Here is a 25325-nt window from a genome sequence, read left to right as displayed (position 1 = left end):
CATCACCCAAATATTTAATTAAGTAAATGTGAAGCATTATTTTTCCATTTTTTCGGCCTTCTAGATCAACCTTTCCTTTCTTCTAAATCTTACTTTAGTACCGTAATGACATACACAGCTTAAAAATTACATCACTTAAATTACTAAATAGAGGCCAATTTTGCACCAAGCAGCAGCTCTGATCTGGTCTCCAGTGAATAATTTTAAAACATAAAAAAATCAGTGACATTTTTGAAATTCAAATTTAAATTTCCACAAATACAAGAAATTAACATACTAAAGAACCAATGCAAAGGGTAAGGATACAAAAACATAAGCATAAAAAAGAAAGCTTAAGTTGTGGTTAAGCCAAGAGAAATAAATGTTTTAAATAAATAAATGATCTTCAAAAAACTATTCCTGTTTCTACTCACTGTCTTTGTAAAGCTTGTTTAACAGGGAATTTCTTTCCACAGTTTCGGCACTTAAATTCCTTTTCCTCACTGGGTTTTTGGTGCAAAGTCTGAAGATGTTCAGCTAGAATCTCCTGGCTGGCAAAACTGGATTCACAGTTTGGGCATGCATGGTCCTCTTTACACGTGAGGGGATCTGCATGATTGGAGGCAAAACCAGAAAAAGAATAGTCTGCAGGGAATATTTGGTTACATTAAAAGAGACATTCTGCCAGAAACAGATTACGCAAAATGGCATCACAAAATTCACTGTCTCTGAATAGATTACAGACAGCCTGAGTGGATACCATCAGCATCACTGAAAATGGAGTTTATGTGTGATTGAGGCTGCTAGCCTAAACTCACCATCCAGGTTGTCTCCTCTTTGATAAAGATGCTGAGAATTCACCAGACAGCTCAGGTCTGTGACATCTTTCTTGGACATCTTACCTCACAACTGGCTGCACAATTTTATGAAAAGGTTTATTTCTCTCCCATCTAAGTAATAAGGGAAACTCACCCTCATAAAAGCAAAACATTTGCTTTTACAAGACTACATGTCAGGTGAAATCAATTCCATCTTCAGTTCAAAACTGAATGGAAATTTCTCATGAAATCTAAGCTTACTAATGAGTAATTCACGGACTGACTGCTCCTTATTAGGCAAAGAAAAGAACCTCAACTCAAACCAAAATAGAGAGATAAAAATCATACAAGAGCTCAGACTCCAACCTATTCAGCCAGTGTCCTCTTCCTTCTTTGTTACTGCTTTTAAGCTCTCACGTTATCCCAATTATTACATAGTGCTCACCTGCAACTTTTTCACCAGCTGGTTGCACTTCCTTATTATTGCCACTGTCTTCATCTTCCTGGATAACAGTTACTTCCTCCTCCTCCTCCTCCTCTTCCTCCATGTCACTGTCCAAGTACCCAATCAGAAGTTCTGTGTCTGTTTCAATATCTTCAACAGCCAGATAGAAAATATTTTCCCCTTCCTGTTGCAAAAGTAAGTAGAAGCAATGAATAATTATATCAGATAAAGCAAAAATTAGAGACAAATATGAGTTCTTGAAATAATATTAGCCCCTAATTGTGCAAGGGCTATCTCTGTTCCTCAGGAAGCACAATGCTAGAACAGCCTTTCCAAGATTTCTTTCCCAGTGTGGCTGTATGGATAAAGTGCCCTTGTATTCTGGAAATATTTCTCTGCCTCACCTGTGAGTCTTTTCCAACAGGCACTGCAGCCCAGACCAAGGTGTTAAAATCCTCCCCTCCTACCACAGTCTGTCTGAGAAGAACTTTAGAGTTTGAAAATGAAACATTTGAGTATCAGAAACATAAAAATTTAAGGAACCAACACACCTTTAGCTCTGTCCCCTGTCTGCTGCATTAATTACAATCCAGCTTTCATGCACCTTCACACAGCCTTATTTTCTCTCTCTCTGCTTAGGACTGCCAGCCTTCTATGAACAGGTTTTCCACTCTGGTAGGTTATCTTCACTATCAAATTAGCAGGTGTATGTGTAAAACACTTTACATCACTAGATCAAAATTCTCTACAGGTTTAAACCAGGTCTACACGAGACCAAAGATCCTGCCTAGATTTTTAATGAGATGACAAAATACATAATAATAAGCCCCATAACCTTCTCCTCAATGGATAAACAAGTTTCCAAGTAGATACATAAGCTAAAAACTTTGCTCTTGACGATATTTCATTAAAGTTACCAAGGTTGGCACTGCAGGAAGTCTATATCAAAACCAGCTGTCTCCTAACCTGATATACAGAGCTGCTTTTTTTTTTTTTTTTTTTTTTTTGCTGTGTGTGAGCCATCTGCTTTAGGCACTACCCAAAGCAGCAAAAGAGACTCACTTTTAGGCAATGAAGACATCCAAACTCTATCACATATCTTAAAGCTGATCTGATTAACATCCAGAAAAGTTAAGTGAAGCTTCTTTCCACTACAGCAAGCCATATATTTTATAATAAATGTCTTAGCACAAGGACAAAATAATAATTTTAATTTTTGTAATATACTAAGATTAATTTAAACTGTCAACAGCGATGTAGTATTTGTCAAGCTCTAAAGGTCTGTCAAATATTGCACAAGATATTGTCACACAAGAGTGACACCTGTTTAATTCAATAGACTTGATACAGCTGCAGCTCTCAAGGACACAACAATCTCTGTCCTTATCTCAATAGCGGCATTTTAAAACAGAACAAATTAGACATTTTTTCGAGATCTATTCTGTAGTCCAGACATCTATCAGCATGCCACCCTAGATTTTGAATACACCTAGAAGTTGCTGGGTTTCATATACCTCTGCCAAGCTACAGAGACCTTTAATTTACTACAGTCTAAACTCAAAACAAACCATGAACTGCAACTCTGGACATGAGGAAAAGTAAAAGGTTTTTCCACATGCCGTCTCCACTTAGGCAGGATAAAACCACTGGGGAAAACCACCAATATATAACTGTCTAAGATAATCTTATTCTAAAAGCAAGACAACCTATTGCTGGCTTGCCAATAAATAAATAAAAGAAAAAGCCATGTATTCCAGGCAAAACTAAAGTTCCAAGCCTACTCGTTAAAAAGCCAAATAGCAGAGCTTTCAATCAGTTTACACGTGAAACATCTTACACCACAGAGTAAAACTGGGAGAACAGCAACCAGAACTAATTATTTAGGTTAACCTAGACCAGGTACATGAATCCTAACAACCAAGCTCTTATTAATACTGCTGCAATCTCACCATCTCTGCACTTCCCTCATGTGCTTCCGGTGTTTATTTGATAGCTCTGTGTCTAAAAACATCTTGGTTTTTTTTCCCATTTGTGTACTTCTGGTTAGTAAAAAGATTAACGGAAGAAGTACTAAGGACTCCCAGTTCTTCAGTGTTCTTGGTTGTATTAGCATTGAAAAGAAATCAGCTTTGGTGCCAGCCCAAACTAAAACAGTGCTCAAACTCATTTCTCCTCCAAGGCTAATTTGTTTGGCTTTTCCAGCCAAACAAATGTTAGTAGCCAGGTATTCAGAGCGCTAATTAATCCACATACACCCACACCGTTGTAGTTCCTCAAGGCAGCATTTTCAGTGAAAGCAATGGAAATTCTCCAGAAACCATAAAGGAATTTAAGTCTCTTCCCTCCACCAGCAGTACCTGCATGAAGCACGTTTATCTCCATGCGTGCAGACACAGTAAGCATAGCAAGAAATCGTTTGCATAATTTTAATCCTCCCAGTCTAAGAACACATCCACAGTTGTTTCATCTGCCCATCTGCTTAGGCCATGCTGGTGTGTTTGTTAACATTCATCTCAGCAGGCCACAATGCTCCAAAACTCCAAGTACTTGTCATAGTAGTATCACAACCCCCCTTCATGTTATTCACGGTTTATTATTCCACTTCGCTTCTCTCACCCCCTGCCTGGACTGTCACCTTTTAAGCTACGAGCCATGCTGACCAAATAGAGTTTCCTTGTTCCAGCAGGTCTTATTATCTCCAGTTCTTGCTCCACTACAGGCACATCTCCATTTTCACATTTGTGGCTTTTCCATAGTTCCTCACTTTCTTGTCTGCTTTGTAAGAGGGGACGCTGACAGGGAATGTGCATGGAGAAGCAGTGACAGCTCATCACACTTTCACCCAAACGCTTAACACAGGAATGTCATCACTCCTGAAAGCTGAAAACACAGGAGGCTGACAAAGCAGAGCCCTTTGTTACCTGAGGGAGAGTAGGACTCTTCCATCCTCCTGAGCTTGATCAGCTGGCTCCAACCCAACCTACCTAACCCTTACCAAGTTTCCCCCTGTGCCCACAACCACTTCTCTTTTAAGCTTCCCTCTACACCCCATCACCTGGCAGCAATTCCTGGCAATTCAACCTACCTGTTCTGCCAGTTCTCCTCTACTATCTTTCCAAACCAGCATACTCCCTTTCCCGATCTTTGCCCACAGCTCCAGGGTGTCATGTTCGCCAGAGTAAAACCAATCTTAGCAACAGATTGCCAAATCCTTGATCTGGAGGTGATTTCTTGGGGGCTGTGGCAGGAGAAGACAAAGCCACAAGCTCAGGTGCAGGGAAGGTCAAAACCAGCAAGCAGTGCCAGGAATGACACAATTAGAATAAGGATGCCTCCCCAAAAGGGAGAGCAGATCTGGTGCCCTGGGGGAGAGCAGGTGAAGCATGACAGCCTTCCAAAGGTGCTGCTGGGGACCAAGAGACCCCAGCCCCTCTCAAGCAAGGAAGGGGAAATGGACAGCACAAAGAGACTGGAGGAAGCTTTTCTTATTTTTACACTACTTTATACATTGGAAAATGCTTGATTGTTTGAGGCACGTGTCCCTGCCTCGCTCAGCCTAGTCCTGGGTGTGCAGCACGTTTGTGGCTCTCATCAGCCAGGAAGCAAATGGATCTCTGAAAGATTTCTCTTCCGAAAAGAAAAAAAACACCTTTAACACACATAGGCAATGGAGATGTTCAGCCCAGGAACTCAGACTATATCTGATCTGAAGTACAGCACCTGAACCACAGGCAAAGGAGACACAGAAGCCTCAGCTTCATCTACTGATCTCTTCCTACCGTGCTGCATTGCATGGCAAGGCAGAAAAGCTTTGTGTTAAGGCACGTAACCTTTGAGACATGAATGTGAGATGAAACAGAGCACAAGGTTAAACAATTCCTACACGTCTGTGTTCTTATGCCACACTGCAGTTTTTAGTGACAGCTCCCAGTGAAGGTTAGACTACTTTTCCAGTTGAATACTCTAAATTATGACAGACCTTTTTCTTCTTTATTCTTTGGTTGTAGTTATTATCCTTCATTAAATTAGAAGCCATTGCTTTCCCACCGGCAGAAGAATGTGTTTTACTGCAGTAATGATACTACATACCCAAATCTTGCAGTTCAACTCCTCAGATTCGAACAATGCGTACAAAAGCAACATAAATCAGAGTGGAAGAATTTTTTTCCCTACCCAAAGCTATTCCTCCCACCCTTCACCGTACATTTCAATCCAGTACACATTTTCCTGTGTTCCAGATTGAAAATAAAATATTATTCTTTCTCTGTGGAAAGAACAAAAAAACTAAAGTGAGATTTAAAGAAAAAAAAATAATTTCAGCAATATCACAGTTCCAGTAGCTCTACAGAGAAGCACTGAAACTTTTCATTATTCTTGCTGAAAGCTATTGTTGTTAAAAGTATTACACCTTTTTTTTTTAACCTATCTCTTGGGAAGGCTGATGTCAGCAGCATTTTCATGGCATGCTCTGTATGTGCCCAGCATGGCACCCCTTCCACTACTGGCAGGTATTAATGAACTACAGTCAGGATCTGGAACTGAGACACTGCAATTTAATCTTGGAAGTCTCCACAGCCTCTGTTGAAAATACAAACCAACAATTACAAAAAAAAAAAAAATAATCCATTTGCTGAGATTTAAGCAATGTGCTTATCCTCCTTTTTATAGAGGAAATCTACAGGTTTCCCAACTTTAGTTATAGCTTCTCTCAGAATCACAGAATGAAGGCACCACTGGAGCCACAGGAGGTTGTCTCATCCAACCCACTACCTCAAGCAGGGTCACCAAGAACAGACTGCCCCAGGACCACATCCAGACAGCTTCTGAACACCTCTAAGGAGGGAGAGTCCACAACCTGCATTGGGAACACATGCCAGTGCTCTGTCACTCTCTCAGTAAAAGAAGCATTTCTTGATATTCAGACGGAACCTCCAGAGTTGCAGTCTGTGCCCACTGACTCGTGACCTGGTACTAGGCACCAAAATACCCAGATTCCTTTTTGCAAAGCTGCTTTCCTGCTGCTTGGGCTCCAGCATGTAAGGGTGCACGTTATGCTCCTCCAGATAGAGGACTCTGTGCTTCTCTTTGATGAGCTGCATGAAGTTCCTCTTGGCCCATTTCTCCCCATTTCTTGTTGAGGCCCCTCTGGATGTCAGCACAGCCCTCTGATTTGTAAGCCACTCCTCCCAGCGCTGTGTCATCAGTTCAGTCACTAAAGATACACCCTGCCCCATCATCCAGGCCATTTCTCTTTAGACATATGCTCTCTTCAACTATTCCATAACATCCTCGTACAACACTGCTTCCAGCATGCATCTGTTGCAGATGATGTTAACCACTAGCAGTAATTCCAGTTCTCATTCCACTGTTTATTTCCAAAGCATCACAAAAGCGCTCCTGCATTTTTTATGCTTTTTGAGAAAGCTCAGGTTTTAATTTATTTCCCTTTTTTAACTCAGAAAGAGGAGAAAGCCAAAGCCATCGGCATTAGCTTCCACTTTGGATCCAAATCCCAACTTTCCCCCAAGTTTACAGATGTTCAGATTTAGTTAAAGATAGATTTGGAGTGGAACGCTAAAGTGGCATTTCACTGCTTTGAGAAATGCTAGCTTAGCAAAACTTAAAACCATCTAAAACACATACAGATGTTCACATCTGTGACTTTCACTGCCCCAAGTAACCACTGAACTCGGCAACTGAACAAATTTCAACAGGAATGAACCATCCTGTATGGCGCCACACACTAAGAGATGCCTAGAGCTCTGTTAACTTGTGAAGTCCACACACCTGACACTGCTCAACACCTCCAGGAGCTCTTTGGGATGTTTTTGACAGAGCAACTTAGATTCAAAGCACTTCCAAATGCCATGAAAAGATTTCCATTCATACTGAATGTAGAGAGATCACTCCTCACTGTGAGATAGAATATTTGAAGCTACAAATGGAAGTAACAGTGTTAGAGTAATTAGGAAGCACGAGGAGGATTGAAGCACCAGGATGCTTCGGGTGAGCAATAACTCAGTCTCTTAAAGGCCCTGGCTCCATTGGGAGAAAAAAAATAAAGACCCTTTTGACTTAGCAGATAACACAAGCACACACACCTTCCTGCACATATTCAAACATGTTCATCTCTCTTATTGCTGCCTTTCTTACAGTTGTCTGTATTCCCCAACACAGCTGCAGTTCAATGCTCTGAAGTAATAAGAACTTGACTGCAGCAGGGATTTCTTTCCTCCCTTCATGTGCCACTGTCCCACTTTGCTCCCCATCTAAAATTATATAAGAATATGGCAAGAACTACACTTACTTTAAAAGTTACTATTGAACATATAACGCTACAACATTTTTTTCTTTTCCTTCCCAGACATTTGTAGTGTCATAACAAATGCCATAGTCCAAATTTTTAACATACAAGATGGTATCTTGGCAAGAAAAAGCACTCGGTGACAGCAAAGCTTGGGAAGAGAGGTCCTTAGAAATCCATGGAGAGATAAGAATGGTAGAACTTTTTGACTCCTAATAACACCACTCCATGCATTGGATTAGTTTTAGGAGCCTAAAATCAGAAATTAGTTACATTTAAATAAAAAAAAAAAAACACCCAACAATTTGTTGACTTCAGTGCTGAAAAGGGTCTGAATGATTTCCACGCTCACAGTTCCTACTGGAAAAATAAAACATTTAACAGGTATAGTGTATGGAATCTCTTGGAGAAAAACACCTATTTCACTCTTCCGAAACTTCTTGCTTTGAATTCTTCACTAAGAGAATACCTGAACAGCAGGAGTTTGTATGCAACAACAGAGAAATGCATATGACCCCCCAGAAATAAACAGTTCTCCTTTCTTCTTCAAAAAGTTGAAGATTCGAGCCAATTTCCAGCTCTCCCCACTGAGCATGCTGTATGTTCATGTTCCTTCTCACACTGCATAACAAAGTAATCTTTCCTCTGCAGCACTTAAGCCACCAGTGAATTTCAGGCAGTCCTGAAAACCCTCCTGTTATATGTAAATTTATGAAGCAGCCTCACACAGTTTGTGTTCGCTTTGCTTGTGATTTCTCCTCTCATTCTGGCTCTTTAGGTAGTTGTTTTACTGTACTTCTTACAGCGCTGTTTCTCACACACTTATCGTCCTCTGAAGACATTTATTGTTACTGCACAGGGGCTTTTTACCTCAAGATCAACTGGGACAATGATTGAATTGAATTACATCACACTAACAAACACATTTGCGAAATATGACTTTAAACCACTCTGCCATCTCACAGTAAATATCCTCCTTCACAGTAGTTTCTGCTATTCATTTTCTAACCCATTTTCTAAGCTACAGCAGACCGCCTCAGTGTCTGCTTGCTAATGACAAAATATTTGAATTTAAAGCCCTAGCTGGCTGCAATTCTGTTCATAAAACAGTTCCCCTGCTAACAACAGGATCTGTTTTGCATAGTAATCTCCAGCAGAGAGTGTTTGATAAAATTACAACTGACAAACAGATTATCCATCCTGGATAAACAAATACGGAAAAGATAATACTCCATGGGACTAAAAAAATGAAAAAACAAAACTGTAGTACTTTTGATAGGAACCATTTGCTTTTGATTATGATAATCACAATGCATTTTTGCTACATATCAGAAGTGATATTTCTAAGTAAATAGCCAGTAATAGCACAGGGCAAAAGAGATTACAAGTCACAGTTCCTGCTGAGGCAAAAGTTGTAACTCTAGAGCTACTTTGAATATAGGGAGGATTAATTCATTTTGTTACTACTTGAAGTAAGTTACAGAAGCCTCCAGCAGTTCAGCTGTGCAGAATGCTCAGAAGAGCAATTGGTACGTATGCAGGTACCCTCCAACCTTTCCGTCCTCCCCAGGAGCCACACTGCAGTATCACTCACTACACAGCGGTTAAAGATGCTTCCTGCGCCTGCCCAGCTAAAGAGGACCCCAGCACTACAGCCACCCACCCGGGTGCAGAGCTCAGTGCCCAGAACACTCCTCACTGCACTACCAGCAGCTCCCACCAGAACCCGAGTTTCACAAAATACATAGCATTACAGAGAGAAGGAAATAATAATTAAAGAACACAAATCCACTCCCCTGCCCCTCAAAAAAATCCAAATAATGAAAAAAAAGCCACCACCAAACTTAGTTAAAAAAAAAAAAAACAAACATCCCATGCTCTCCAAGTCGCTTTTTTCACCACAGGAAGCATTTTGCACAGAGTCTAAACATGATCATTGGATACAATTATGCTCTGATGAACTAATCATACTTTGCAGTCAACCCAGGATGTGGTTTACTTTATTTGTACACAACAACATACGCATTCACTTCATCTTCTTTTAAACTGAGCACCAGGCAGCAAACAGTAAACCGATTATCACTTCATTTCAGACATGAGATCATAACGTTTATCACTACTAGAGTGACGCCATCAGCATAGGAAATGTTCTCAGAGTAAACCAAAAAGCTCCTGTTGAATGTTTGGAGATGGGAAAGAAAACTAGTGGGAAAGATAATTAATGGAAATTAGCATTAGTGGGTATAAACAAGGAAATCATTATTTTCCATTCACATTTTTGTTAGTTTATACAAAGTCTTGTAGAAAATTGCAGGAGGGCAGCTGTGAAGCACACTACTGAAGCAAGATCAAACCTTGCAAAGAAATAAGTGCACATTCAGCTTTTTTCAACACATGTAGCATCTATTCATGTTAAATGCAATTAAATACACTTATCTACACAGCTTCAAGGTCACTCATATAGAATACACAGCTTGCTTTGGCAGCTGACTGTTGATGGCAATAAAAAAAAACTACAACATAATTTAGTAAATTTTTGTTTGTTTTCCTAAGTTTGCCTTTTCATCATTTTGTACATTTCATCATTTTGTACATGCTGATCGTGTTAATTCTATTTATCCCGTGTAATTTTTCCAAAAGTTTTTGTGTGGAAGCATTTATAGGACAAACATTCTTGCCACTCTTTTTTCCTTTTAAACCATCTTTTAACTCCAGCATGATCCTTTAAGAGGGCATGCAAAAAAGCAGTAAGCACACTCTAAGCAAGGTATAACATTGCTTAAGAGTTCTTTCCATTTCTTTATTTAAATAATAATTTTCATTATAAAAAAAACCACTGGTACGCACCAGATATTCCATTAAAACTTCTACTGAGAAGTTCAGGTCATTTTACTGAGTATTTTATTGAAAATACAATAACGAATGTTAATTGTTCACACTGCTCCCTCTTGTGAGCCTTACTTTGCATTTGCTAATATTGACTGTAATTTGCTATCCTGCTGCCTATGCCCTGACAACATGCTAACCACCGATTAATGCCTCCACATGATTATGAGAGCCTTTCATATTTGGTTCTATAAGCAGGACAACAAATCTTTCGATAGATCTCAGTATAACTGAGGGACAAAGAGAGAAGGAAAACACACAGAAGTAAATGCATAGGCATTGGTCATACTACATTAACCACTGACTTGTCATAGACATCAGAAAAAGCAGAATAACACAGTCATTCAGACAGTGCTGACAAGAGTTTTTGCTGAATGGATAAATAGTGAATGCTTTTCCTTATCCACTACTCAAAATTCAATCGCAGCCTAAGGACAGGCTGAGAGAGTTGGGGTTGTTCAGCCTGGAGAAGAGAAGGCTCTGGGGAGACTTTATAGCAGCTTTCCAGTATTTAAAGGAGGCTACAGGAAAGCTAGGGAAGGGCTCTTTATCAGGGAGTGCAGGGATAGGATGAGGAGGAATGGCTTTCAATTGGAAGATTTAGATTAGATGTTAGGAAGAAATTCTTCATGCTGAAGGTGGTGAGGCACTGGCCCACGTTGCCCAGGGAAGCTGTGGCTGCCTCATCCCTGGAGGTGTTCAAGGCCAGGCTGGATGGGGCCTTCAGCAGCCAGGTCTGGCGGGACGTGTCCCTCTTGGAACTAAATGATCTTTAAGGTCCCTTCCAACCCAAACAATTCTATGATTCTGTGTTAAGCCCCAAAGAAGTTCTGAACGAAAGCCCACAACCTAGAGTGCAGGCTCAGAGGAAAAGCAGATGATGAAGCTGTCCTATAGTGACCTAAAACAGGAACAGGAGGAAGGTCCAAGGAATCGATATCACCAGCAAAACTGTAGTCATCATCAGGCAGCAATATGAAATAGAACGGTGCAGACTGACATCCAGTAAAAATAGAGCATTGGAAAGCAGGAGGCACAAATCAAGCGAAGGCTCACAGATAAGCAGTTTGGTTTCCCAACCTAGTACACTGCTAACAGTAGCATTCAACTACGGTCATATTGGAAGAAAAGCCAGGCAGAAGAGTTGTGATAGGAGACACAGCAGTGGAATGGAAATCACAGAACAGTTTACAACTGGGAGAGGAGGAGGGAGGCTGACAGCAGGTTTGCAGGACAGCCAACAGTAGCAACCTCGCTTGGGATCCATAAGCAAACAGGCCCTCTGCTGAGCAAGAGATTCGCTGAGCTGACAGGTCATCAAAACCAAAACTGAAATTACTAGTGGTGAGCGCCACTGAGTCCTAACAAAGGGGCAAGGGGGAGAACAAGCAGTAACACATCTTTCACAGAGCTACCTGCCAAGGCTGTACACATGTTCTTTTTCTACTTGGTACTGCTAAAATATCCCCCCCCCTATTTTATTTCATCAGAAATCAACGGTTTCCTCAAAGTAATCTACTATGTTTTTTAAATTATTCAAGGGTTGGCTGGCAAATCCTAGGAAGAAGTCATCTCATATAATATAATAGTTTTTAAGAAAAGCTGACAAATAATTCTACTCTTCCTAATTTTTTGCAGATTTTGATTATATCAGCAAATACCTTGGGTTAGCCTGAAACAATATTTTGGAAAGTATGTATTTTGAGAAAAAAAATTAACACAGCTATGTAATTCTTACATGTGTGGGATTGGAAATTATTTTACTGTAAAACTGATATGTAGGAAAAAAAAAATGCAGGTAGTCCATTTCTTTCCTGATCTCCAAAATGACAAGAACTGTAAATAGGAAAGTATCGCTGTCTCTGTAGCATTCCGCAAAGTCACAAAATGCTTAAAAAAATGATTAAACAGACTCAAGATTCTTCAGCCTGAAAAAAGAGCTGTCAAAATAGAGAGAAAGGATATAATAGGGTCCTATAAAATCAAGGATGGCACAGAAAAGTGAACATAAAGTAACTATTCGCTGTTATACAAGGACTGGGGAATCAAGTGAAATTAAGAGGATTTCAAAAGAAAAACAGAAGCATATTTCTACATAATATGTAATTAAAACAGTGGAACTCATTACCACAGAATGCTGCAAGTGACAAATATAAAAATAATAAGCTGAGTAAATTCAGATCCACAGCCAAGACAAAAAAAAAAAGAAAATGCTCATTTTCTGTTAACTTATCCTCAGGCACTGCTTGATCATCCTATCAGATAATTAGATCCTTCAATTCTCTGTTTTCTACTGGAATATTTTAAGAACCATGCCTGCTTTCAAACTTGTCACCGTTTTATATTACATTACAAAGCTAATGCATTAATCCGCTTTTCACACACCCAAGCACATACCAAAGATGGATCTGAAACACAACCAGGCCTCTAAATCAGGCAGGTATAGAGTTATCTACTTATCTTCTTCATTTCCACAGTGACAAGAAAACAATTGCGTTCAGGCAGAAGCTTAACTTCACTGAGTAAGGCTGTAGTGAGAAAATTAAACTGTTGCTACAGTAGTGAGTTACCTACTCCTGTAAAGTGTCCACTTTGTGCCAGGAGAAATAGTTCATATAAGTGATTCAGTGCAATTCCATCACAGTGGATTAACAGAAACCTTTCAAAACCTATCACATTCTAAATAAGGACCTCTTTTGTTTCATTCTATCCATCTTATTTATGGTATTATATTTAAGCACAAGAGTTCACTTCTAAAAACAAAGGCAGGAAATGGAAAGCAGTTTGCTGCTTTCCTTAGATCTTGCTATTTTACTGCAAGAGATAAAGACGAAAGAGGTAATCAAATTAGAAAACTCAATAAGAAGCAGCAAACGGTAGGAATCCACCAAGTCTACCTGGATGGCTGCCAGGTTCTTCTGTTCTTTTGATGGAGCCTCATGGACAAATCGCAGCCAATTAGAATGACGTGGATTACTGGCATCCAGGATATAAAGGACCTCACCTTTACTCCCACAAACCTGAAACATAAAAAAAAAAAATATTCAAGATAAATCAAAATTTTTTACCAAAAACACACACAAACCTGTAAAACGCTAAGGCCTGCCTATGCTCAGCATATGATTCTTGCATTCAGTGCTACTCACAGCTGTGGTGCATATTCACCTTTTTCTACAAGCATATTTGCTCACCTCAAAACAGGGGGGCAACTCAAATCCAGCAACTGGTGTCAGCTTCCCCCTTTATTGAGATCCCGTTCTCTTTTCTTGGCCTTTTCTTTAGTAAACGAGTATCACGATCAACTCCTGGGCCTGCCTAATCTGACACTGGTGCTCATGTTCTTCTGCCTCTTTGCTCCTTCAAGCCCTCTTTTTCTTTATGATCTTGCCAGAAACCGATACAACCTGAGAGGTGCTTTCCCATCCCAAGTCTATCATCCCTTTTCCAGTTCTCCTTTCCAAGTTCTCCTCCTTCACATGTTCTGATGCCAGCATTTCACTCCTACAGTCTACCTGATGCCAGCATTTTACTCCTACAGCCTACTTCATTCTTCTCAGACCCTTCTGTCTCGTCCTTCTGTCTGTCTCTTATGACTTTCTCCCAATTAAGGTTTTAAGTTCTCGCATTAATTTCCAGTCTGCTCCCAGGGAACTCCCTGCCAACCACCCAATCACTACAAGAAATCTTCAGGACAACCTGCCTACCGCAACTACTGCTGGCAGTAAATTGTTGGAAAACTGCAGATGTCTTTTAGGAGAGATGATGAAAAATACTTTTGTGTATCACAAACTGAAGTAGAAAATCCTTTGAGGAAGATTTTCTTAAATTATCTGCAAGTAAATGACGGCATTTCTCCCATACTTCTGAACTGCTCCCATCTCTTATAAGGTTCTTAAAACAGAGGCAAAGGATTTTTACAGGACTCAGGTTCACTAATAGTTTTACAAAGTAATATCAATTTCATAACACTAGGAAACATAGTTGTATTTAAAAATTCTGATATTTGAACCTGCCATCTGTTTACATTAATAACTACATGTTTGAATGCTATTGTCCTAGTTTCTCTACAGTTGCTATTACTTGAACTAAGCCAAACATCCAGTTAGCTTGAGGTGTGTAGCTTAAGATCTTCAAGCTACAGTGGTTAATCTAGAAAGGATTTTTACAACTATTTTAACCAGACCTGAACTCAAGTACAAAATATTTCTGATTGGTTTTCCAAGGCCACCAAACTAAAAATGCTCGAGACCACTGCTAAATAATAAAGGATTCAGTAATCTTCACAGATCAACAAAGACCTAGAAGGATATGGTAAACATAGAGAATCTGTAAGAGAGAAATAGATCTCAAAAGAGTAGCCACAGGTAGATGATGGCATATGACAACATTTTGGTTTGCTTGAAAACAGAAAACAGGACCTTATACCTTTTTCTTCTAAATAAAGGGGTAAATTCACAGAAGGTGAGGGTGCCTCCTGTAGTTCAATAGATCATTTTGATATAGGACCCACTTATGGCTGAGGTCCCTTCAACAACTGAGACAGAGACGTTATTGTAGTTTCTGTAACCAACAGAGATAACTTGCAGTTTCTGTTACCAGTGAATGATGTGATCAGCCACGCAGTCACCACTGATTTCCCAGACTAAATAATTACATACCAATTCATGTTTAAGTATAAGCAGACTTTGGCATGAGCCTAGAACAAGGCTGACTGAACTTCATGCCTGATAACCCATGGCAAGGTATCGTTCCATTTTACTACAACACCCTTAATTGGCCACTCACTACAATCAAACACCTAAAACGTACACACATACCCCAAAGCCTGCACCAGACACACTTTCAATTGAGGTGCCTACAAATTATCTTCTTGAAAATCAACACAAAAGGTGTCACTGAATGAATCCAATCAAATGTCTTCACAGTAAGATGAAACAGCCAATGTTCACTTGTTACCACACGGGGTTTTACCTCAAAATCAAATCAGGACATTCTTGAATTAAGCCACATTAATAAAAACCATGACACTACCCAAGTACTTGGAAAAAAACGTGCCCCTCATCACTGTATATGCTACCATATGAAACCCTACACATGCCTAAATGATGTCTGAGCTGCTTGCGATGCCCATCAACAATATGCACTACTTCGTCTGAAATTATCTCCAGATTTGCAAAGTACATCCAACATTGTCATGTATGCTACTTCAAAATGCTTATGAGCAGAAGGGCAAACACTCTACCACACACAACTGGCAAAAGAAGAACAAAAATCTGCACTGAAAGTAAGCATACAGTTGTGCTGAAGGCAGTAAATACACTGCCTGCTTTCTGGAAACTATCGTCTAAACATTTATAAATCTGAAAAATCTACATTCAATCAAACAATCATGTAAAGAAAAGTACTTTTTTCTGCATTATGTTTTTGTTAGCTGAAAACATGATTTTTACTGTTAATAGCACAAAACCGCTAGATGCAATACTTTTGCATCCTCAGTTTCAGACTGCCATCACAAGACTCTCTGCAGAGTACAAACCCACATTTTAACATTAATGTAGAAAGTACTAAAACAACACTTGCAAAGGACACTTGACGCAGTGACTTTTGATTTGCTTACTTACTAAGAAGTACTGGGACTTAGACACTACATGACATCTTTCTTCAGCCAACATATACAGAACGTTTTTTCATGCTAATGAAGTTCCTTCTGGTGCATGACGTTATTTGACCTTGTTAGAGACAGAATAGTTGAGAAAGCTCATTCCCAGACTTCCACCAGTACTTTGTGAAACTTTCACAGGAAAATTTGAATTTCATATTCACTGATAGGATACCCAAACCTCCTCAAGCAAATTGTGTATCATCTCCCATAACAACTTCAGATAAGAATATGAGCACCACAATCTATTAACATGTGCTTTCTAACATGTTAAATAAATCACATAACTCAAGATGTGAAGCATCTTGGTCACTTTTCAGGAGGAGATTCTTCTCATGACCAAAATCAGAAGATCATTAAGGTGCCTGTTCCAAAAGTTCCTAAAATTAATACAAAGTCATACCATTAACATAAATAAAGACGCCTTAAAAACAAAAGCCCTTTAGAAGAGGTGATTAATGAAATTAAACTAAATAAACAAACTGGTAAAAACATTAATAACTACTTTGGACACCTACCTATCCCAGTGGGGAAACAGAAAATCTAGGATGCAAACTTGCAACTGAGACAGGGCATCAGTGTCTGACTTATGTGTGGCAAAAGTTATTTTACATACAGCTTGCATCCAGATGCATTTGTCTAAGAAGTAAGAAAAACCAAAACATTTCTGAAAATTAAAAAATTTTCACAGAAAAACATTGAAAGCAAACAATTTTAAATGTAAATACTATCTGAGGAGTTACAACTCACAAGGTAGGCTTCATACAGAAAAAAATAAAGGTTATATTGCTAAGAAACAGATTTCCAGTATTACTTAAGAGCTAAGACAGTATTCTTCAAATGAAGATATATTTTATCACGAAATTCAGGACACAATTCAACTTAATGCCTTGTGTGTAAAAGCCTTCCTATCCCAGAACCACATTTTACAGGCAAGATATCAAAGAAAAAAAACCCAAACACCCACAAAACAAAAAAAAAAAAACCCCACACAAAACCACACCCACTCACTATTAGCTTCAAGTGCTTTACTTCTCATATGTCAGTCCTAAATATTAAAGCTCTGATCTAAAGGGGATTGTAGCCAATAGCAGTTTTTCTGTTGCCTTCACTGGTTTCCAGGCAGGGTTATTTAACCAAGAAAAATCGCCACTGTACAAGGGATGAGAGTGAAGTAGTAGCAACGCAAGTTCATTTCATTTTCTCATATAAACAGATATGAACATGAGCTTCCATGGAAAGACTGATTTCCAGCATGTTTCTGTTCTTCTCAGTTTTAATATAACAATGAAGAAAAGAGAATCTTGGCAGATAGACAGAAACCAAACTTGAAATATGTAACATTCAGCATTACACAGCGTGTTGCGTGCCATTCAATATGGACCAACATTTCTTCATGGTATGTCAGAGTATTTGAAGGACTAAGTCTTTCCAGCTCTCCCTCTTTTAACATTTGCCAAAGTAACCGCTAAAAGTACATGCTCACCACAATCCAATTGCCAGTGAAATGAATGCTACTTTCTTGGTTAAGGACAATAAGGAAGATAAACTGAACAGATATCTTCCTTTTGCAAAGGGACATCTGAGCCTCCAGAGGCAAAATCTTCTGTGAATTTTACACCTAAAGATTATTTTGTTCTGGCCTTAAAGCTCTTCCAACAAATACACATCATTTAAAACTGTGATGCCAAGTATACTTATAGAGACCAAGAAAGGGGAGCTTAATCCATGTACATGTGTTCATGGGATGCTAAGAACAAAACTCTCAATTCATCATGAGCAACTACCTGCACAATTAACTACCAAAACACTTAATGCAGTCTGAGAGATAATGGCATGGGGTCTAGAGGATAGCAGGGAAGAGGGGTTTTGACAGGAAGTCAGACAAAGCACCAAGACATGTGGGCATCTTCTTGGCATTTTAGTTTTACTCCTAACTATGCTGTTACCAAGATTTGGTGTTTTCCCCATGTTACCACCTGTAAAAAAAGCATTTTAGCATATATCTTCACAAAGATAATAGCAAGGTCAAGGATGCTTCCCCCCAATCCTCTGTAATCTGTTGAACGAGTGAGTGTAGACCCTTGATTTCTTCAAAACTATGCAAGTTGCAGGCAGAATAATAGCATTCTGCTATATTTAAATTAAACACAAACTCTAACACCCTCAGAGGTTAATTTAACAAAATCAATGGACCGAATAAATTTTTGGGGTTCCATGTTTTCCCAAAGACCAAAAGAAAACATAACAGGTACAATTCTGTCTCAAGAAGACATCTTAAAGATGCCAACTCACAATGCTGGTATTGGAGAAAAAGGAATGGCTTGATCAAAACAGACCACATTACAGACTGTGACTTTTCACAACTAGAAATGCATGTGGTAAACTTCCTCACAGAATATTCCACAAAATTGAAACTCAGACCCAGGCATCCCATACCAAGAGAAGAAATGTTCCACTAACATTCATTTTTACTTGTCTTATAAAAAGTCTCTACTACTTAGCCTTCTTTCTAAAGATGTCCTCTCTGAAAATGCCTTTTTTTGACTGCCAGCAGACTGTGAGGTCAGGCTTTAGCATGCCTCCATCCAATATTCTTCAAATAAATCATTTTTAATATCTTTGGTACAGCTGCCTACGCACAAACTTGGCTAGTTGCTGTGACTGCTTCCCACAGTATCTGGAATAACCATTTACTTAGACTGTTCAGCTCTTTACTTTCTGCATTCCTGGTCTCTATTTTCAACTTCAGACTACTCTCAGCATGCTTTAAATTATATTATAAAGCTCATGTTCAGATCAACTTCAGTAAATATGAACAACAGGTTCAAACATTCAGGAAGTCATAAAATTTGGTATGCAGGAATCTTCTCAAGACTCTCAAAACTTGGTTACAATAACATACTACGAAATCATTTTAGAACAGCTCATAAATTTTTTTTTATTTGCTGTCAATGGAGTCATATTAGTGTCATCAGTAAATAGATGTATTTGCCTTTTATTTTCTGTCTTACAGGCACAGATAAATCCCATTTAATCATTACCAATGAGGAATCTGAAAAATCATATGGATTTCCAAAAAACTTAAATTAATGACCTACTCGTTGCTACAATCCACCCACCATCACTTCTGAAAACCTTGTCTTGAGCAAGCATTTTACTGATTGAAAAAAAACCTGCACAAACATCACAAAAAGGCAAGATGGGGATACAAAGGCACAGGGATTCACGGACTTGAGTTAACACTCATCTAGGGATATTTCACCACTCACTGTATTTATACTGAGTGTGGATTTAATGAGATGGGCTTTTAGCATTCTCCCACTTGTTGTTCCAGTGTTCAGAATCTATTTATGGCTCTGCTAAGACTGTATCAGTACTATTCTCTTCATAAGCCTCTCAGCGTTGTTAATGCTAGAGGTTTTTCCTAAATAAACATCTATTTTGTAATAAATGCACAGAGAGTGCTTGAAGACAGATGTCAAACATCAGCTATTTCTCTATTTCTCTTCAGTGCCACACAACATAATAGTCATCCTTCCACCTCTAACCACAGACAGGTGGAAAAGTAGGAAATAAACCCCCTTCTCAGTGTAAACCAGGACTAAATATGAGTTCAACAGAAAAGGCTTGGCGGGGGGGGAAGAAAAAGAGAATGGAACTTTGCTTAAAGAGCTACAGCAGAAAAGGAAGACTACAATGATGGAACACAAGCACTGATAAGCAGATGTTTATAACAAGCTGGAAACGTTATTGCAAATATTTTTCAGTTAGCGTAATCTCAACTGGAAAACTCAGACAGATTTTTGCTACAGGCAAACACAGCTATGACAGAAACTAGGATGGATTAAGGACCTAATGACAAGATCTAGTGTGTAAACTACTGTTGCTCCCTAATAAAAACAAAAAAAAAGTTTAGAGGAGCCCTGAAAATCATTATGCCTCTGTCTGCCCAAAGCACAAGTTTTTTATTTTGCTAAGGATCTTACAACTACTCATTGCATTACAAAGTTGCTAAAACTTAAAAACTTCACTTACCATTCCATTGCCAAACCCTACAACTGTCACAACAGGAAATGTTTTGTATTACAGTTGGAGAAAGCTATGACCTGATAACTGTTGATGAGCAAAAATCAGTCTCTTGGAAACTTACAATATTGTGTCTTCCCACATTCAAATTATCTTTTTCTTTATTTTCATGTTTTTCAATTATTTTTCACAACATTGTTATATTTTTATGTTTTGCTTGACTTGATATTATTCACACTTCATCGATTAGAATCTATCATTTCTTTATCATTTTAAAGAGGTCAATCTTCCCCTGCCCAAAAAGTATATCTTAAAAGCATTACTAAGTAATAAATCTCACTACAGTATCTTTAAGCTGGGGGGAAGAGGGGTTACCGTAAAAACTCATTAATGAAAACAGTTTTTGTTAGGTGTGATGATGTCACTCTAGAATACTCACTTCCCACATGAGCCTGCAGTCTGTGTTCTCATCCAGCTCCTGTGGCATTCGCTTCTCCCCTGCAAAGGGGCCAAATTTTTCACCCTAAGGAATAATTATAAAAGAAAAAGACTCAGTGTTGGGGAGGGGGGAAAGAGTAAGTGAATACCCAAACTCCAGCAGAGGTGTCATTTTTAGCTTCCAAAGGAAAAAAGATAGTTTTCCTTTGTCATCATACCACATGCCAAAAAGGTGCATCTCCTTGAGGGTTCAACTTCAAGCTCGTTTGCATTCTTTTACCTTGGAAAAGCTCTTAAAACCACACCTTTCCTTTACATGTTTATTTCCCCTTTGGGAAACATCATTTACAAATCAAATTTCTTCTAAGATTTTCAGGAAGCACCTTGCAACAGACAACCAACTAAAACAAAAAACTACTTGGCAGCCATGAAGTTTACATTAGATTTATTTGCAAAGTTATTTGTAGCACTACTTTTTGAAGTGCCACAAATCAAAATACTGAATAACTGAGGTTTTGATCATACAGAGAGATTTGTTTAAAAATGCAGGGAGTGTGCACATGTCTATGAATTAATGCTAGTCTTCATAAACAAAATTAAAATATTGTACCACCTGCTAGTCATAACACACGCTGTGAAAGCATCCATTGATATGTTCTTCTGAAAGTTTTGGGTAACAGTGGGGTTTTTTTTCCTTCATAGATGTCACACAAGCAGCAGAGTAAATTAATTTAAATAGGACTTTCTTCTTACACAGACCTAACCCTCCCTCCACCTCCCCCTCATACTTATTTGCAGTGACAAGCCCTACAAACTGGAATGCAGACTGCTAAGTTCCTTTAGGCAGTATTCAGATTGAAAAGCTAGTCTACGTCCCTTAGAGCACTAGAGATTGTAACTACATAATGAAATGCAACTTTGGTGTTTCCTTAAAACTAACAGTATTTTGGCTAATAAAAGTGTCGATCTTGTCCACATATCCCTCCCACCCATATATCCCTATCCATTCCATGATCTCAGAAACATCCTTCTACATGTTTTCCCCCTTCCCTAGTTTTCAGGCTATCTACAGGTAAAGCACAAAGGAAGAAGTGTGATAGAAAATTTCCTGGATCATTCCTCTTAGAAACAACTGACCAAATAAAAAACCCCTGATATTTAAGTTAAACCTGAAGAGGTAATAAAAAAGGTGGAAAAAATGACAATAGAATTGAGGAGCAATATTTTACAATGTGCACAATAAAGACTTCATTGGAAAGAAGAGCAAAGCAGAGAGTAAAAAAGACAAAAACAGTAGAAAACAACTTGAGCCCAGAGCAGTAATCAAGACAAATATGAGCAGTGATAGCAAAAAAATGACACTACAGGGCTTTATCACCTTCTACCTTTCAGTGATCTCCTTACCACCCTTTATCAAATGAGGACACAGCTCCTCCCCTGCCAGCTTTACAAATCCTGGGATTTAACATACAAATTGAAATTACCTTCTCCTTCTACCTTCATCAGCAATGAAGGTGAAAATAGTTTAATGAGTGCAGCCCTAAGCATTCCCAGCTTAGAGTGCAAGCCCAGCAAACACACAGCACAGGGCCCGTACACGAGAGGCGATTTCTTAGATTGCATTGTTTGCTCAGATGAAGGAGGAAGAAGAGCCAAGGTGGTGGCAGATGGAATCTGCTCTGGAAATGTATGATCCAATCCAGCTCAGTAAAGACTAGGTAGGCAGAGCAGACATCTCCTGCCAGGCTGAAGTGGCTTTTCCCATTCACTTGGAAAGCAATAAGTAGTTTTGGTGCAAGGAGGAAAGCAGCTCAATACAACTGCTGAGCTCTAAGAGAGGCCATAATTATACCTGCAGAATCCACTATAATTACCGACATTCTGTATCTCCAGAAGAGCCCCCAAAACCTCCCTGAGCAGTTCCAGTGCTCCGTCACCCTCAAGACCCTACATTCAGAATTGATGCTCCATCCCTGGAGCTGTTCAAGGCCAGGCTGAATGAGGCTTTGAGCAACCTGATCCAGTGGAAGGTGTCCCTACACATGACAGGGGGTTGGAACTGGATGATCTTTAAGGTACCCTTCAATCCAAACCATTCTACGATTCCGTGATGATTTCCATGAGCTTCACTCCAGAGTTCACTCTGTTTCACAACCCAGGGACTAATATATGCCAGTAGCATGCAGCGTCCCTTGCTGTATGAACTCCAAAAGTTTTCAAATCAAAGCTAAAAACCTCTGTAGAAAAAAAATTAAGCCAAGTGATATAAACTTGTTCCCCCTACATCCCTGTTAACACTCAGGTACACCTTAAAAATGAGAGACCTGTTACCCATGATGACTTCTTGATGAATCCACTGAAGAATTAGGCAGCCCTGTCGGCCCACTCAGAGCCAAAACCTGGGCAAGGATGGAAAGAAAACTTACAAAATACATAAAGTGCAAGGTAACACAGAGCTCATAATTTTAGAAATCCCTATATCTGTTGAAACCAGCCACCTGGATAGTTATAATTGGGATTTCAGGCAATCACAAGGTTTCAAAACCTTTCAAACCAGGTGTCAAGGGATGTAAACTCAGTTAGGGTAGGTAGGAGAGAACTGCAGTTCAGCTGACTGACATATTTCACAAGCTCAGCCTTATTATCCCAAAATGATGGAATTGAAGCACCCTAGGCCCAGGTTTATTATCCCTAAATGGTGAATTAAAGCATCCCTCCCATTGATCCCTGAGAGCAGGGAAGCAACACGAGCCTGCAGGTACCTCAGAGCAGCGCTAACTTCAGCCAAGTCTCGCCTGAAGGAACTCTTCTGTCAGAACTGTTCCAGAAACACAATCTGAGTTTGTTTGTTTGAACATGAGGCAACAGTGTGCTCTGGAAGCCAGGAGAGCCATGTCAAGGATTCATTACGCACCAGTTTGCTAGCCAGTCGTGGGAGGTGATTGTCCTGCTCTGCTCTACACTGGCGCGGCCTCACCTCCAGTACTGTGTGCAGTTTGGGGCACCACAGTATAAAAAGGATCTAAAGCTACTGGAGAGTGTCCAGAGGAGGCCATGAAGTTGGTGAAATGTCTAGAGAAGAAGCCGTATGAGGAGCAGCTGAAGTCACTTGGTCTGTTCAGCCTGGAGAAGAGTGAGGGGAGACCTCATACCAGTTTACTGCTCCCTCACAAGGGAAAGAAGAAGAGCTGTTCTCTCTGGTGACCAATAATAGGACACAAGGGAATCACAGAATGGTTTGGGTTGGAAGGTGCCTTAAAGATCACCAGAGTTCCAATCCCCCACCATGGGCAAGGACACTTCCCACTGGATCAGTGTGCTTGATCAAAGCCCCATCCAACCTGGCCTTGAACACCTCCAGGGACGGGGCATCCAAAACTTCCCTGGGCAGGAAGATGTGCCAGGGGACGGCTAGGTTGAACATTAGGAAAAGGTGGTGGTGCAGGAGGGTTTTGGAGCACTGGAACAGCTCCCCAGGGAAGCAGTCATGGCGCCAAGCCTGACAATATTCCAGAAGCATTTGAACAGTGCCCTCAGACACGGTGTGAACGTTGAGGTTGTCCTGTGCAGGGACAGGAGTTGGACTCAATGATCCTTCCAACTTAGGCCATTTTGTGATTCTGTAAAATGAAAAAAGAAAAAACAACCCACAAGGCAAAAACCTCCGCCGGCCCCCGCGCTCCTTCCCCGCCCCAAGCGGCGGCGCCCCGGGAGGCTCTTTCTTATCGGGAGGGGGACGGTGCCGCCCCGAGAAGGCGCTGGAGCTGCGGGGAAGCCGGATCGCGGCGGCGGGGAAAGAAGGGAGGGAGGGAGAGAGGGAGGGAGAGAGGGAGGGAGGGAGAGAGCTGCCCCGCTCCCTGCCACACGTGGCAGCCGCTCCCCGCGGGACGGGCCGCTGCCCCCGCTCGGTCGCCACCCACCTTTTTGACTCTGCGGGCCGTGTAGAGCCCCATCCCGTCCTGCACTTTGGATGCCTTCAGGGCAAACCTGTCCGGCACGTACATGCCCAGCATTTTGCACCGAACTCGGGCCGCCGCCTGCTACGGGGGAGGAGAATTAACGGGGGCTTCCATCCCGAGAGGGGGGCGGCAGGGAGGGGCTGCCTGCGGGCCTTTCCCGGCCCCTGAAGAAGAGGGGAGGAGCCAGGCGAGGAGGGGAACGCGCGGCCCCCGCCGCCGCGGGACGGGACGGGACGGGAAGGGGCAAGAAAGGAAGCGCGAGGGGGCGTGGCCTGTGGGGGACGGGGCGTGGCCTGTGAGAGAAGCAGGCGTGGTCTGGGCGGTTGGGTAAATATGGCGCTGGTGTGGGGGCGTGGTCTAAGTGGGGGAGTGGGCGTGGTCAGGACGGCAGGGTGGGCGGGAAAATGGAGCGGGGGGAGCAGGCGTGGTCTAGTCGTGAAATGGGCGGTGCAATTGTGGTGGGCGGGAATGGGGCGCGGCCGAAGGCTTCGCGGCGTGGAGGGGCACGTGGGTGCGTGAAAGCGCTCTGCGGGGGTATCCTGATAGGAGGGACGAGGGCAGCCCCCACAGAGCGCTCACAAGCATCGCCAAACAGCCCTCACAGCAACAGAGTCTGCACAAACCGAAGAGTCGTGGAATCATAGGATGGTTTGGGTTGGAAGGGACCTTAAAGCCCATCTGGTTCCAACCCCGCTGCCATGGGCAGGGACACCTCCCACTGGATCAGGTTGCTCAAAGCCCCATCCAACCTGGCCTTGAACACCTTCAGGGATGGGGCTGCCATGACTTGTGTGGGCAACCTGTGCCA

At 40.8% G+C, this 25325-nt stretch overlaps 1 protein-coding gene across 32 annotated transcripts in view; it reads right to left on the bottom strand.

Moving 5' to 3' along the window:
- The window catches only part of PRDM5 (PR/SET domain 5), a 201033-nt gene extending 176266 nt beyond the window's left edge, over positions 1-24767 (bottom strand). For 31 of the 32 annotated variants that reach the window (XR_008449528.1, XR_008449525.1, XR_008449529.1 and 28 more), the window contains exons 1-5: positions 24479-24767; positions 20560-20643; positions 13330-13452; positions 1243-1426; positions 414-588 (exon numbers count right to left, since the gene is read on the bottom strand). Coding sequence is in view for 4 of the 32 variants with exons in the window: in XM_054064346.1 (XP_053920321.1) it covers positions 414-588; positions 1243-1426; positions 13330-13452; positions 20560-20643; positions 24479-24571 (659 nt within the window). In the remaining 28 variants the exon portion in view is untranslated. Of the gene's footprint in view, positions 1-413; positions 589-1242; positions 1427-13329; positions 13453-20559; positions 20644-23472; positions 23865-24478 lie in introns of those variants that run through there. The other variant, XR_008449531.1, reaches the window with a different exon arrangement.
- Between the last annotated feature and the right edge of the window lie 558 nt (positions 24768-25325).

This window comes from Cuculus canorus, chromosome 4, assembly GCF_017976375.1.
Source record: "Cuculus canorus isolate bCucCan1 chromosome 4, bCucCan1.pri, whole genome shotgun sequence".
Lineage (NCBI taxonomy): Eukaryota > Metazoa > Chordata > Aves > Cuculiformes > Cuculidae > Cuculus > Cuculus canorus.
This window is presented reverse-complemented; position numbering and strand designations above follow the sequence as displayed.